This window comes from Carcharhinus amblyrhynchos, chromosome 1, assembly GCF_965287045.1.
Source record: "Carcharhinus amblyrhynchos chromosome 1, sCarAmb.v2.hapA, whole genome shotgun sequence".
NCBI classification, from domain to species: Eukaryota; Metazoa; Chordata; class Chondrichthyes; order Carcharhiniformes; family Carcharhinidae; genus Carcharhinus; species Carcharhinus amblyrhynchos.
Genome location: NC_137324.1, coordinates 37468094 through 37482694, shown reverse-complemented (window position 1 = coordinate 37482694; position 14601 = coordinate 37468094). Strand labels below are relative to the sequence as shown.

Here is a 14601-nt window from a genome sequence, read left to right as displayed (position 1 = left end):
TAAAGGGAAAAAAGTGGAAGGCTGAGAAACAGAAGACAAAAATTAAAATATGCCACAGTATTAGAAACAGTGGAGAACTCAGTGAATGGGTCCAATTAGACTAAGAGAAATAAAACACAGGGAGTATGTGTAAAACATGACAGGACAGATGGTCTGAGAAAGCATGGCAGAGAGCAAGGAAAGTCTAGATTAAACAACATTTATTTCAATGCAAGAGGCGTGAAAGGCAAGGCAGACAACTCAGGGTATGGATGGGCACATGGGGCTAAGATATTGTAGCTATTACTGAAACATAGCTAAGAGAGGAGCAGGATTGGCAACTCAATGTTCCAGGGTACAGATACTTCAGGGAACATAGAACAAGAGATAAGAGAGGAGGGGAACTTGCATTTTACTTTAGGGAGAACATCACAGCAGTACTGAGAGGGGATTTATCTGATGGTTTGCCGATTGAGTTTATAAAGATAGAACCGAGAAATGAGAGAGATTACTTCGATAGGAATGTACTACGGGCCCCCAAATAGTCAACAGGAAATTGAGGAGCAAATATCTAAGGAGATTACAGATAGCTCCAAGAAGAATAGTGTGGTAATAGTAGGGGACTTTAACTTTCCCAACATTGACTGGAACAGCTACAGTATTCAGGACTTGGACGGAGAGAAATTTGTTGAGTGTACTCAGGAGGGACGTCTCATTCAGTATGCGGCTGGTTGAACTAGAGAGGGGGCAAAACTTGACCTCCTCTTAGGAAATAAGGAAGGTAAGTGACAGGAGTGTTAATGAGGGATCACTTTGGGACCAGTAACCATAATTCCATTAGTTTTAAGATAGCCATAGAGAAGAATAGATCTGGCCAAAAAGTTAAACTTCTAAATTGGAGTAAGGCCAATTTTGATGGTATTAGACAGGAAGTTTCAAAAGTTGAATTCAGGAGTTTGTTGGTAGGCAAAGGGACGACTGGTAAGTGGAGGCTTTCAAAAGTATGTTAACCAGGGTTTAGGGAAGGCGCATTCCTTTCAGAGTGAAGGGCAAGATTGGTAGACATAGGGAAGACTTAGGATTTTGAGGCACTGGTCAAAAAGGAGGAGGCGGCGGCATATGAAATGCATAGGCAGCTGGAATCAAAGGGATCCCTTGAAGAATATAGAGATTGTCAGAGTAGAGTTAAGAGAGGAAATAGGAGGGCAAAAAGGGAACATGAGATTGCATTGGCCATTGGTGAGATTGCTGAAGATGGAGGGTAACAAATATTGTGCCTTTGTTTAAGAAGTGCTTCAGAGAAAAGCCTGGGAACTACACACTGGTGAGTTTAATGTCTGTAGTGTGTAAGTTGGTGTCCTGAGAGACAGGATCTACAGGCATTTAGAGAGGTGAGGATTGATTAAGGACAGTCACCACGGCTTTGAGAGTGGAAAATCACGTCTTGTGAGTTTAACTGAATTTTTTGAAAAGGTACCAAGAAGGTAGATGAGGGCAGCATAGTCGACGTTTTCTAAACGGACTTTAGCATGGTCTTTGACAAGGAACCACATGGTAAGTTGTTGCATAAAGTTAAATCTCACGGGATTCCAGGATGAGGTAACTCCATCGAGGGGCTGTATCATGGAGAAGTGAACCCAACTCCAAGGGCTGACTCCCCAATGGATTTGGCCTGTTGGGAGTGCAGGGTGTGAGCTCACTACACACACCTTTATCCAATACTGGTCAAAATTGCCAATGCGGGGAATGGCTGCAGGAATCCTGGAATCAGGTCCTACCTGCCATTTTTGAATGGTTCTAGAGCTGTCTCAACTTCATGGAAATCTAACTCTACTTAATTGTCATATCTGACATCAAGCTACAGGACTTGGTGAGGAGCATAGGAAAGTCACAACACATTTCCTATAGTTTTTCTTTCATTCAACTAATGCAACATCATGCAGAATCTAACTTTTTTTGGTGTGTAAACAATGGTCAAGGCTTCCTGAAAGTAGCAAGAACTCCAAAAATGATCCCTATAGTGGTTACAAATTATTTGAGAATCTATGTCTATACTTGTTGTAATCTTTGATTGTAGGTAGCATGCTCAGAACTGTACCTCAAATTTTAAATGTTGCGAATTACGAATAAACTCACAGAAGTTACTAATATATCTAAGGGTGCATCTAGGGGAGACTTTCGCACATGGGTACAATGTTGATTGGATTTTTGAGTATCGGCTGTATTGCGGTGCCCCAAGGCTGTTGGTTGTACATTTGGATGAGGAGAGAATGTACTCTTGGGAAGGGGAAAATGCGTGTTTCTGGAAAACAATATCCACATGGTTTAGTCTAGCAAAAAGATCTTGGATATTCTGCTTAAGTAATCTTCAGGTTAAGACAGTCGTTGCATTTTGTCCTCTTACTGTGCTTTTTATGAGTACAGCTTGCACATTCATACACTTAGTGATATTGTAATGAAACTGTAAGGGAACTCTCATGGTCAAAACACAGCATCCAATATTATTCAGGGAGTTAATTAACACTGAAAATGTCAATCACTGTCACCTATTGACAAAACTCCAGTTAAATGTTAACATTTTAAAATGGATTCTACCATAGAGCTTGATTCAGGAGATTTTAACGCATCTGGAATTGCAATCTGAAATTGATATTACCGCAACACAATCTTCCATATCAATTATGTATATTACATAGATCAGATGCCCACAGGAATATCTAGAAGCGAGTAATGCTGCTAGAGAAGCAAAAACGTTGCAAAATTAGTAAAAAGTGAAACTTAGAAACAGTAGTCAGTCTTAAATACATTAAGATTAGCAAAGGGAAAGAATATCAAGATTGGAAGCAGATAGCAATGCAGATTTATTTATCTGCAAGTATCATTAAAAGATTTGAAAAATTGGTAGCTTAATTCTTCCATTCTTATACTTTATTCCCAATCGTGCATGTGTTATTTATTACCTTTTCATATGCAAATTGTGTACGCAGCAACAAAGGCAATCTTTCAATAAATACTTTCATACAGGGAGCCTTATTCAATCCAATAATACCCTGTGTTCGGAGAGCCATTCGACAGGATGCTAAGATGTGGTTTTGAGAGATCCACTCTGGGCAACATCTGATTAAAAGGGCATCCTAGCAGGAGGGGAAACATATTCAGAAAATTTATAATTCATTCCAAAACAAGCTTTTCTTCCCAAGTGAATATTATCATAACAAATGTCTAGTATACCCCAATAGTACATCACAATTGATATATATTTAAATAAGCCTTTCTTATGTGTTGTTAATAGTAGTGCACTTTGCACCATCTTTCCCATGCCCCGGGGAAATCAGAGATCACTGCATAACCATTTAATTTCATCTTTCAATCAAAAGGGTGTTACTTAATCTCCCTCTTAGTCTCAACAGCCTTCTCTATTCAACAGAAGCATTATCTATCAAAAAAATTACCTTCCAATATTCTGGTTACAAGATTATCTCTCTGTCCTTCACATAACCTCATTTTCTTTGCCTCTCCAAATGGAGACCAATGAGATGTGTCTCAGTCTCTTATTTTCCCTTCCCACTCTCATTTAGGGTCGTCATATTTTCTATGACTGATTTCCTTTCATTAACTTGTGTCCCCCCTCTTAATTCCCACCACCCTCTGAAGTCTCTCTCTTCTTTCCCTCACATCTTCCTTTCTCTTCTATTACCAAGGTGATTTCTCTCCCTCCTTCACTGTAATAGTTATTTGTCTTCCCCTTTTCTGTTTTCAGAGTTCCAATGCTCCAGAAACTGAATAAGTCTGTCATTTGTTTTGAGACCAATTTTTTTACACATGGCTATGAAGGCCATTGTTAGTAACATGTGAAAACATTGGGCTGAAAGCAGACAGGTGGTGATATAGATTAGGACACCATTGTCATTGGAGGTGTGCCTTCCCCCATGATTTTACAAGTGGCAGGAGGCATTAGGTGAGCCCTCCACCTGAGCCCAATTGAAGGTTTTAAGTGGACAATTAATATCCAGTTAAGGGCCTCGTCCTACTGCTGCTCTGATTTAATGGGCAGGGGAAGATGTTGGTACTCAACAGGTAGCCTGCGAGGTTTAACCCTGCGGGATACCTCATGCTGCACCCAATGCCAACCAAAGGCTCTCCCTTAATTCTGCCTCAAGTCTACCCTAAATGTCCAGGCCCATCACTAAATATCATCTCCTTGTCCTACTTGCATTACCAACAGTGGCTATTGCTCTGTCTGGTGTGCAAAGCTTTGGGTCTCCACTGGATGACAGCATTATGAGGCAGACTTTCTTCTGCAGGCGGTGAATACTAATTCAAGGGATATCACCCAGAAAACTAAAATGAGTCAGTAAGTGGAGAAGGGCATCATCCTCTGACATGAACAATGAGGTGTGGGGAACTACCCTTGGTATAATCCAGGCCATTATATTCACTAATATGCCTGTTTTTATGCTGTTTGATGATATCAAATTTCCAAGATGGCGCCCAAGTGAGGCAACTTCTTGCTAGCTGTGCCCAGCATACTTTCTAATTCCATCTTTTACTCTCGTTCTATGCTTCTAAAACTTCATTCTAACCCTTTTAAATTCTCTAACAATCCTTTAATGACTTACCTTGCATTCAGTTGATCTTTCTCTATACCCTAGCTATGACTGTAACACTACATTCTGCACTCTCTCTTTTCCTTCTCTATGAACGGTATGCTTTGTCTGTAAAGGCAATACGCAAGAAACAATACTTTTCACTGTATGTTAATACATGTGACAATAATAAATGAAATCAAAGATATCTGGGAGCTGTTTCCTTTAAACATCAAGCATACTATTTGTCTATTTTCATTAGGCTGCTGAACAAAATCATTTGGTTCTGAAACACGGCAACATGAAACATGGGCGGTACGGTGGCACAGTGGTTGGGCGGCACGGTGGCACAGTGGTTAGCACTGCTGCTTCACAGCTCCAGGGACCTGGGTTCGATTCCCAGCTTGGGTCGCTGACTGTGTGAAGTTTGCACATTCTCCTCGTGTCTGCATGGGTTTCCTCCCACAGTCCAAAGATGTGCGGGTTAGGTTGATTGGCCATGCTAAAATTGCCCCTTAGTGTCCTGAGATGCATAGGTTAGAGGGATTAGTGGGTAAAATACGTAGGGATATGGGGATAGGGCCTCGGTGGGACTGTGGTCAGTGCAGACTCGATGGTCCGAAGGGCCTCTTTCTGCACTGCATGATTCTACAATTTCTAAGTATGGCTGGAGCAGGAAGTGATTTAAAGGGTGTGGTGTTTAAAGAATCATTTTTTGATAAATAAGGGAGAAAATGTTTTTGAGAGTGTTTAGATAGAAGTCTGTGATACTTTTTGTGTGAATGGTTCACCAACATTCTTTAGGGAAGGAAATCCGCTGTCCTTACTTTTGATTTGATTTATTATTGCAACATATATTGGTATACAGTGAAAAGTATTGTTTATTGAGTGCTATACAGACAAAGCATACCGTTCATAGAGAAGGAAACAAGAGTGTGCAAAATGTAGTGTTAGAGTCACAGCTACAGGCAGTTTTTTTTTGTTTTTTTTTACAGTCATGGACGTAACTAAAGCTACTTAATCTGACCTACATGTGGCTCCAGACCCACAGCCATGTGGCTGACTCTTAACTGTCCTCTGAAATAGCCCAGCAAATCACTCAGTTATGAACAAAGAACAAACAGCAAAGAAAATTACAGCATACGAACAGGCTCTTCGGCCCTCCAAGCCTGCACCGACCATGCTGCCTGACTTAACTAAAACCCCTACCCTTCCGAGGACCGTATTCCTCTATTCCCATCTCATTCATGTACTTGTCAAGACGCCCCTTAAAAGTCACTACCGGCAAAGAGTTCCAAGTACCCGCCACTCTGTGTAAAATATCTGCCTCGTCCGTCACACCTTAAATCTATGCCCCCTAATAATTGACTCTTCCACCCTGTGAAAAAGCTTCTGACTATCCATTCTGTCCATGCTCTCATAATCTTGCAGACTTCTATCAGGTCTCTCCTCAACCTCTGTCGCTCCAGTGAGAACAAACCAAGTCTCCTCATAGCTAATGCCTTCCATAGTAGGCAACATCTTGGTAAATCTTTTCTGTGCCCTCTCCAAAGCCTCCACATTCTTTTGTTAGTGTGGCAACCAGAATTGAACATTATATTCCAAGTGCGGCCTAACTAAGGTTCTATAAAGCTGCAACATGACTTGCCAATTTTTAAACCCAATACCCTGGCTGATGAAGGCAAGCATGCCATGTGCCTTCTTGACTACCTTCTCCACCTGTATTGCCACTTTGTGACCTGTGTACCCGTATACCCAGATCCCTTTACCTATCAATACTCAAGGGATCTGCCATTTACTGTGTATTTCCTATCTGTATTAGACCTTCCAAAATGCATTACCTCACATTTGCCCGGATTAAACTCCATCTGCCATCTCTCCATTCAAGTCTCCAACTGATCTATATCCTGCTGTATCCTCTGATGGTCCTTATTGCTATCCGCAAATCCACCAACCCTTGTGTCGTCTGCAAACTTACTAATCAATCCGGTTACATTTTCCCCAAATCATTTATATATATTACAAACAGTAAAGGTCCCAGCACTGATCCATGAAGAACACCATTTGTCACAGCCCTCCATTCAGAAATGCATCCTTTCACTGCTATCTTCTGTCTTCTTTGATCCCATGAGACTTCACCTTCTGCACCACTCAGCCATGAGGGGTCTTGTCAAAGGCCTTACTGGAGTCCATGTAGACAACATCCACTGCTCTGCCCTCGTCAATCATCTTCATCACTTCCTCGAAAAACTTGATCAAGTTCATGATACATGACCTCCCCTTCACAAAACCATGTTGCCTCTCACTGATGTGTCCACTTATTTCCAAGTGGGAGTAAATCCTGTCTCGAAGAATCCTCTCCAATAATTTCCCTATCACTGACATAAGGCTCACCGGCCTGCAATTACCTGGATTATTCTTGCTACCCTTCTTAAACAAAGGTACAACATTGGCTATTCTCCCGTCCTCTGGGACCTCCCTTGTACAGTAAGTCATCTCACAACACCAGGTTAAAGTCCAACAGGTTTATTTGATAGCAAATCTACTAGCTTTCAGAACGCTGCTCCTTCATCAGGTAATGTGACATGAACCTAAGATTCCGGTTGAGACTGTCCTCATGTGTGCGCAACCTGGCTATCAGTCTCTGCGTTATGTGTCATGAAGACCGCCTTGGAGAACACTTATTCCAACCATTATTTTGTAAATTGAGTTTGTATCTTTATATGCCCTATTTGTGAACGGAACTCCCACTTACCTGATGGAGGAGCAGCGCTCCGAAAGCTAGTGGAGTTTGCTACGAAATAAACCTGTTGGACTTTAACCTGGTGTTGTGAGACTTCTTACTGTGTTTACCCCAGTCCAATGCCGGCATCTCCACATCATGACCTTTCCTGTAGCCAGTGAGGATACAAGGATTTCTCTCAAGGCCCCAGCAATTATATCAAACCTTTATGAAGTCTAAAAGGAATAAACCAGACAGAACACTCGGCATTGACCTAGGCACGGAAAAGGACAGCAACAAACCCTGTTGACCCTTCAACGTCCTTTTTACTATCATCTGGGAGTTTGTATGAGAATTGGGAAAGTGGTCACACACAACAATCAAGTAACAGCCTGACATGGTTATACTCACTGAGTCATACTTAGTGTCCCAGCTACCACCATTACCATCCCTGGATATGTCCTGTCCCACTGGCAGGACATAACCTACTAGAGGTGGTGGTACAGTGAAGGGAATTACCCTGTGAGTGTTCAACATTGACTCCAGAACACATGAAGCATCATGGCGTCAGGTCAAACAGGGGAAGAAAATTTCCTGCACCTCCCTCAGATGCCATGTTGAACACCAACTGAAAGAGGCGGTGAGGGTAGCAAGTGCACAGGAAGTTCTCTAAGGGGCAATGTCCAACACCAATAGTGGCTCACAACCACTACTGAACAAACGGCCTTGGCCTTAAATGACAAAGCTGCTAAACTGTGTCTGCAGCATGGTGAGCAAACAAACAAGAGGGAAGAGCAACTCAAACTCATCCTCACTAATCCACTGTTGCAGATGCATCTGTCCATGACAGTAGTGGTTGGAGCAACCATCGCACAGTCCTTGGGGAGACTAAGGCCTATTTCTACACTGAGGAAACCTCCAATATGTTGTGGCATTACCACAATGATAAATGGGGTACATTTCAAACAGATCTAGCAACTCAAAACTGGGCATCCATGAGGCATGATAAGTCATCAGCAGCAACAGAACTGTATTCAGCCACAATCTATAATTTTATGGCCCAGCAGGACCAGCCCTAGTTCAAAAAAAGAGTGCAAGAAGTCATGCCAAGAGCCACACAAGGCCTAGGGGATTTTCACAGTAACTTCATTGCATGTTAATGTAAGCCTACTTGTGACTAATAAATAAACTTTAACTTCATCCAAAAATGAGGTGTCAACCTGCTGAAGTTGCAGCAGAGGACTGACTACTTGCAAACAGTGAGACAGAATGCAATAGACAGAGCTAACTGATCTCACAACCATCTGACCAGATCAAAGCTCTGCTGTAGTCACATCCAGTCCTGAATGCTGCTGGATAATTAAAAACCTCACTGGAGAAAACACTGAAAATTGCAGCAGGTTCTGTAAAAAGGTCATTTAGATTTGAAACGTTAACTCTGTCTCTCTCCACAGATGCTGCCAGACCTGCTGAGTTTATCCTGCATTTTCTGATTATTTTTCAAATTTTCAACATCCACAATATTTTGCTTTTTTAAATTACTGCAACAAATTACCTGGCCATTTATCTTGTTGCCTGTGGGTCTTTGCTGTGTGAAAAATCAGCTGCCAGATTTCCCCACATCAGAACAATGAATATATCTCAAAAAGTATTTGGGATGGCCTGAGAATGGCAGGACAAATGCAAGCTCCTTCTTAGGCTATTTTTGATTGTTGACATGAAGTTTCAGAAGGAGCTATCACTTGTCTTATTTCTTGTTTTAACAATTAAAAAATGACCACTGACCTTTGATCTGCTGGAACAAGCTACCACTCCAATATCTGGAATCCAGGCTATGCCAACAACTGACCCTAAACCAGTCACCACTGTCTGTAGAACTGAACCATCCTGAGAAGAAAGCATAAAAGACGACAGCTACAAATATAAAATTGTAACATTCAATTCGTTTCATCCACTAACAAATTGATAAATAGAAAAATTTCTTCAAAAATGAAGTTTCAGAAACAACAAATTAAAGGCTCTCAAAATTTAAATCATCCTATCATATTTGCTTCAATTACCTTTGACAGGACCTGATTTACTACATTAACAGAACATGAATTTGACAATATCAGTAGCATCATATTTCTTACTTGCTTAAGCTTCCTAACCCTCGGCATATCTCCTTTGCATTTGTGATTTATGGTATACAGTAAAAATTCTTACCTGCAGAGACCAGATATTTATCAATCCCCCGATTCCTCCAGACAAAAGGGTTAAACCATCAGAATTGAAGGATACCAGCATCACTGCAGTAATATGAGCATTGAGACGAAACACACACTTGGCTCTACCTCTGAACTGAAACTTCTCCTACACCAAATGGAACATGAGATTAGAAGGTACTTCTGCTATAGAGAATATTTCTCATTCAGATGAAATGAAAGAAACTTAGATGTATGCATTTCCACTATAGGTGTCAGCTGTGGCACAGTTGGTGGTACTTTTGCCTGCAAGTCAGAAGGTAGGAGTTGTCACTGGATTAGTAATCCAGAGACCCAGGTAATAATTGGGGACCTGCCATGGCAGATGATGGCATTTGAATTCAATAAAAATCTGGAATTAAGAGTCTGGAATTAAGAGCCATGAATCCATTGTTGTCACAAAAACCCATCTGGTTCACTAATACCCTTTAGGGGTGGAAATCTTCCATCCTTACCTGGTCTAGCCTACATGTGACTTCAGATCCACAGCAAATGTGGTTGATTTTTAAATGCCCTCTGAACAAACCATTCAGTACAAGGGTAGTTAGGAATGGGCAGCAAATACTGGCCCACTCAGTGGTGTGGCGGTGACGGAGGCACGTGCAAACAGGACTAAGGCCCAATGCCTCAGGAAACTATCTAAAGGCAGCCATAGTGGCTGCTGGGTGAAAAGGTGGGCCTTGGTGCTTTAGGTGGCAGCACAGCGTCACAGTGGTTAACACAGCTGCCTCACAGCACCAGGGACCCCAGTTCGACTTCTGGCTCGGGTCACTGTCTGTGTGGAGTTTGCACATGTTTGCATGGGTTTCTTACGGGTGCTCCAGTTTCCTCCCATAGTCCAAAGATGTGTGGATTGGCCATGCTAATTTGCCCCTTAGTGTCAGGGAGATTAGCAGAGTAAATGCATGGGGTTATGGGAATAGGGCCTAGATGGGACTGTGGTTGGTGCAGACTCGATGGGCTGAATAGCCTCCTTCTGCACTGTAGGATTCTAGGTCTTCTTTCCAATTGCAATAAGAACAGAAAAACAGAAAACAACTCTTTAGCCCTCACAGTCCCCATGTCCTCTCAATGACAATTCATGTATCCCACACACCCCCATTTGCCTCTCAACCATCCTTGTCAACCTAAGACTCTATGCATCCCCAATGGCTACTCATACTCTCCATGCAAACATATGGCACTTCAACGTCTATTTACCAGTAGACACCATATAGAACTAACGAAATCTACAGTAACAATGACATGGTTGTAAAAACTTTTAAAATCCAAGCATTCATAATTTTCTGATAAAATAGCTTTTTTTACTGTCCTATAAAGGTGTTAGTCAAATGGCCTTTAAGTTATCAATAGGAAAAACTGCAAGCACTTCTTTATCTTTGGGGCAGCATAGTGATTAGCACTGCTGCCCCACAGTGCTAGGGGACTCGGGTTCCATTCCCGGTTTGGGTCACTGTCTGCGTGGAGTTTGCACATTCTTCCTCTGAGTGCTCCGGTTTCCTCCCACAGTCTGAAAGATGTGTAGGTTAGGGGCATTGGCCATGCTAAATTCTCCCTCAATGGACCCGAACAGGTGCCAGAGTGTGGGGACTAGGGGACTTTCACAGTAACTTCATTGCAGTGTTAATGTAGGCCTACTCGTGACACTAAAAAATAACCTTTAAAAAAATCTTTTGTAAATGAAGATTCAGCAAATGAGAAATAAATGTGAGAGAGAAAACAATGAATCAAGCAGTATTTTCTATTGGGGACAGCTATTTTAATAGACTAGTGGATACCTGATTCTCAGCCAAGCCTCATTATGTATTTTTAAAGGTCCATGGAGTCTGGGACACTTCATGGATTTTTAAAAGGAGACCAAGCCTATCAAGTTTGACACTCAGTGCCAAGTGTGATAGTACTTCACTGTCAAAAGTGCTGTCTTTCAGATGAAAGACTAAACTGATATCATGTCCACCCTCTCAGGCAGGTGTAAAGGATCCCATGGCATAATTTTGAAAAAAGAGCATGGAACTTATTCTGGTGTCTTGGCCAATATTTATCCTTCGATTAGTTAACATCACAAAAACAGATTATCTGGTCATCATTACATTGCTTACAGGAGCTGGCTGTGTGAAAATTGGCTGCATGTTTTCTGCATCACAGCACTGATTAAAATTCAGAAGTACATCATTAGCTGTGAAGTGTTTTGAGATGTCTGGTAATCTGAAAGGCGCTATACAAAAGCAATGCTTTCTTTTAATGCTTTACTTCAAACAGGGTGACCGATTATCCTGGATTTCTGGGATCGTCCTATTCTTGAGGCGCTTGTCCCATGTTCTGATAGTCTGCATCAGGGATGCTGACTGTCCTATATTCAATGAGTTTTGTGTCTGTGCAGTACACACCTGTGTATTCCTCCTGGCAGCACGCTCCCACGTTACTGCAGACTCGACATCACTCCCCCCCACCCCCGGATGTCAAAGTTAATTTATTCCTGAGAGTTGGTCAACCTGATTTTATCCCAAGTTTAATTATGTAATTAGAACGTAAGAACATAAGAAATAGGAGCAGGAGTAGGCCATCTAGCCCTTTGAGCCTGCCCCGCCATTCAATAAGATCATGGCTGATCTGAAGTGGATCAGTTCCATTTTCCCACTTTCTCCCCATAACCCTTATTTCCCTTGTCTATCAAAAACCTATCTACCCGTGACTTAAATATATTTAGCGAGGTAGCCTCCACCACTTCAACGGGCAGAGAATTCCAGACATTCACCACCCTTTGAGTGAAGAAGTTCCCCTCCTCAACTCTGATCTTAACAGCCCCCCTGTTATCTTGAGGTTGTGCCCTCTAGTCCTGCTATCCTTTCTAAGCGGGAAGAATCTCTCTACCTCTACCCTATCCATCCCCTTCATTATCTTATACGTCTCTATAAGGTCCCCCCTCATCCTTCTAAACGCCAACGAGTACAGACCCAGTCTATTCAGTCTCTCTTCATAATCCAACCCCCTCATCTCTGGAATCAGCCTAGTGAACCTCCTCTGCACTCCCTCCAAGGCCAATATATCCTTCCGCAAGAGTGGCGACCAAAACTGCACACAGTACTCCAGCTGCGGCCTCACCAGTGCCCTGTACAGTTGCAGCAAGACCTCCCTACTTTTATATTTTATCCCCCTCACTATAAAGGCCAACATTCCATTCGCCTTCTTGATCACCTGCTGCACCTGCAGACTGGGTTTTTGCGACTCGTGCACAAGGACCCCCAGGTCCCTCTGCACTGTAACACGCTGCAGCTTTTCGCCCTTTAAATAGTAATCCCTCCTAATATTATTTCTGCCAAAGTGGATAACCTCACGCTTGCTAACATTGTACTCCATCTGCCAGGTCCTCGCCAACTCGCTCAGCCTATCCAGATCCCTCTGCAGACTTTCCACAGCCTCTATGCAATTTGCTTTTCCACTCATCTTTGTGTCATCAGCAAATTTTGTCACCCTACACTCAGCCTGCTCCTCCTGATCATCTATATAAATGGTAAATAGTTGAGGCCCCAGCACCGATTCCTGCGGCACTCCACTAGTTACCAACCGCCAACCAGAATAGCACCCATTGATACCATCTCTCCGCTTCCTAATTGTTGCCTTGTTTCTAAGGTTAAGATAATTCAAAATGCAAGATAGAAAAGCAATCTAAAATTTACAGAACACATTTTTTAATATCGCGGTCATAGGCTTTTTCCTAAATTAATTACTCCTCTTACCTCAGAATGCCTTCCTTGCACATCAGGAGACTGCAAGAGGTTAGGTAATGATATAGCAGTGCCACCTTGTGGTAATGTCCAAACATAGACTAATCCATTCTGACAACCTCTAGAAGCGAGACATTTAAAAAATTATTTTTATATTCTGAAACAATTTTTTAAGATAAAAATGTGTGTGTATGCATTAGTGGGGGTGGGGGTGGGGCAGCTAAGCAAAAATCTTCTGAAAAGCCACCTATTGCACATGCTTGAAATTTACACCGATGAAACCTTTTCCTTGAGGAAAGAGACAGAAAAATCCCTTTGACCACAGGGTTGACCTTTGATTGCATTCTGCATGTAACGTCCTTGAGGCCTTATGGGAAAAAATGGATCCTATCAGGTGGTATCCTGAGAAGCTTGTCAAAGTCATTTGGCAGAATGTCCCATCACCAAGATTTTTGAACATGTACCAATATGTAGCTTGAGAAGGGCCCTAACACCAGGCCCTCTATGTACACCTGTAGTCTCACTGTCTCTCAGCAAAGCCATTGAGGTGGCGAGGGTAGGCAAGAGACCATTATCTATCTTCTTCTAGACTGCACCTTTCCAGAGCAGATCTGGAAAGAGTGGCAATTGTTTTTGTCATGTCAGCGCAAAGACCTGTCAACGACTGAGTTTATTTTTATTCATTTACAGATCGTTGGATAGATCGGCATTTATTGCATATCCCTAATTGCCCTTGAGAAGCTGGTGGTGAGCTGTGTGGTTGAAGTGCTGCAGTCCCCAAGGTGTAGTTAAACCCACAGTGCCGTTAGGGACGGAATTTCAGGATTTTGACCCAGCAACAGGGAAGGAACGGCAAATGAATTCGTCAGGTGAATGTGACGAAGAGGCAGTCCCCTCGAAAGCTTGTGAGTATTATCAAATAAATCGGTTGGACTAAAACCTGGTGTTGTCAGACTTTTTACTACGACTTCAACTACCAGAGGGGTTTCCCCTTGATTCTCAGTTACTCCAGCTTTGCTGGGGCTCCTTGATACTCTACTCAGTCAAATGCTGCTTTGATGTCGAGGGCAGTCACTCACCTCTGGCGTTTTGTCCATAGTAATGAGGTTAGGAGCTGAGTGCCCTGATGGACCCAATCTGAGCATCCGTGAGCAGGTTATTTCTATGCAAGTGCCATTTAATAACCCTATTGATGACCACTTTCATCACTTTACTGATAATCGAGGGTAAACTGATTGGTTGGGTTGGATTTACCCTGTTACTTGTGTACAGGACATACCTAGGCAATTTTCCACATTGCTGGGTAGATGCCAGTGTTGTGGCTGTATTGAAACAGCTTGGCTAGG

General features: G+C 42.4%; 1 protein-coding gene across 7 annotated transcripts in view; it reads right to left on the bottom strand.

Moving 5' to 3' along the window:
• The window catches only part of LOC145356518 (putative E3 ubiquitin-protein ligase HERC1), a 296484-nt gene that overhangs the window by 58931 nt on the left and 222952 nt on the right, over positions 1 to 14601 (bottom strand). For all 7 annotated transcript variants that reach the window (XM_080209293.1, XM_080209754.1, XM_080209365.1 and 4 more), the window contains exons 57-60: positions 13268 to 13376; positions 9493 to 9639; positions 9073 to 9174; positions 2940 to 3113 (exon numbers count right to left, since the gene is read on the bottom strand). In XM_080209293.1, the coding sequence (XP_080065419.1) occupies positions 2940 to 3113; positions 9073 to 9174; positions 9493 to 9639; positions 13268 to 13376 (532 nt within the window). The remainder of the gene's footprint in view (positions 1 to 2939; positions 3114 to 9072; positions 9175 to 9492; positions 9640 to 13267; positions 13377 to 14601) is intronic.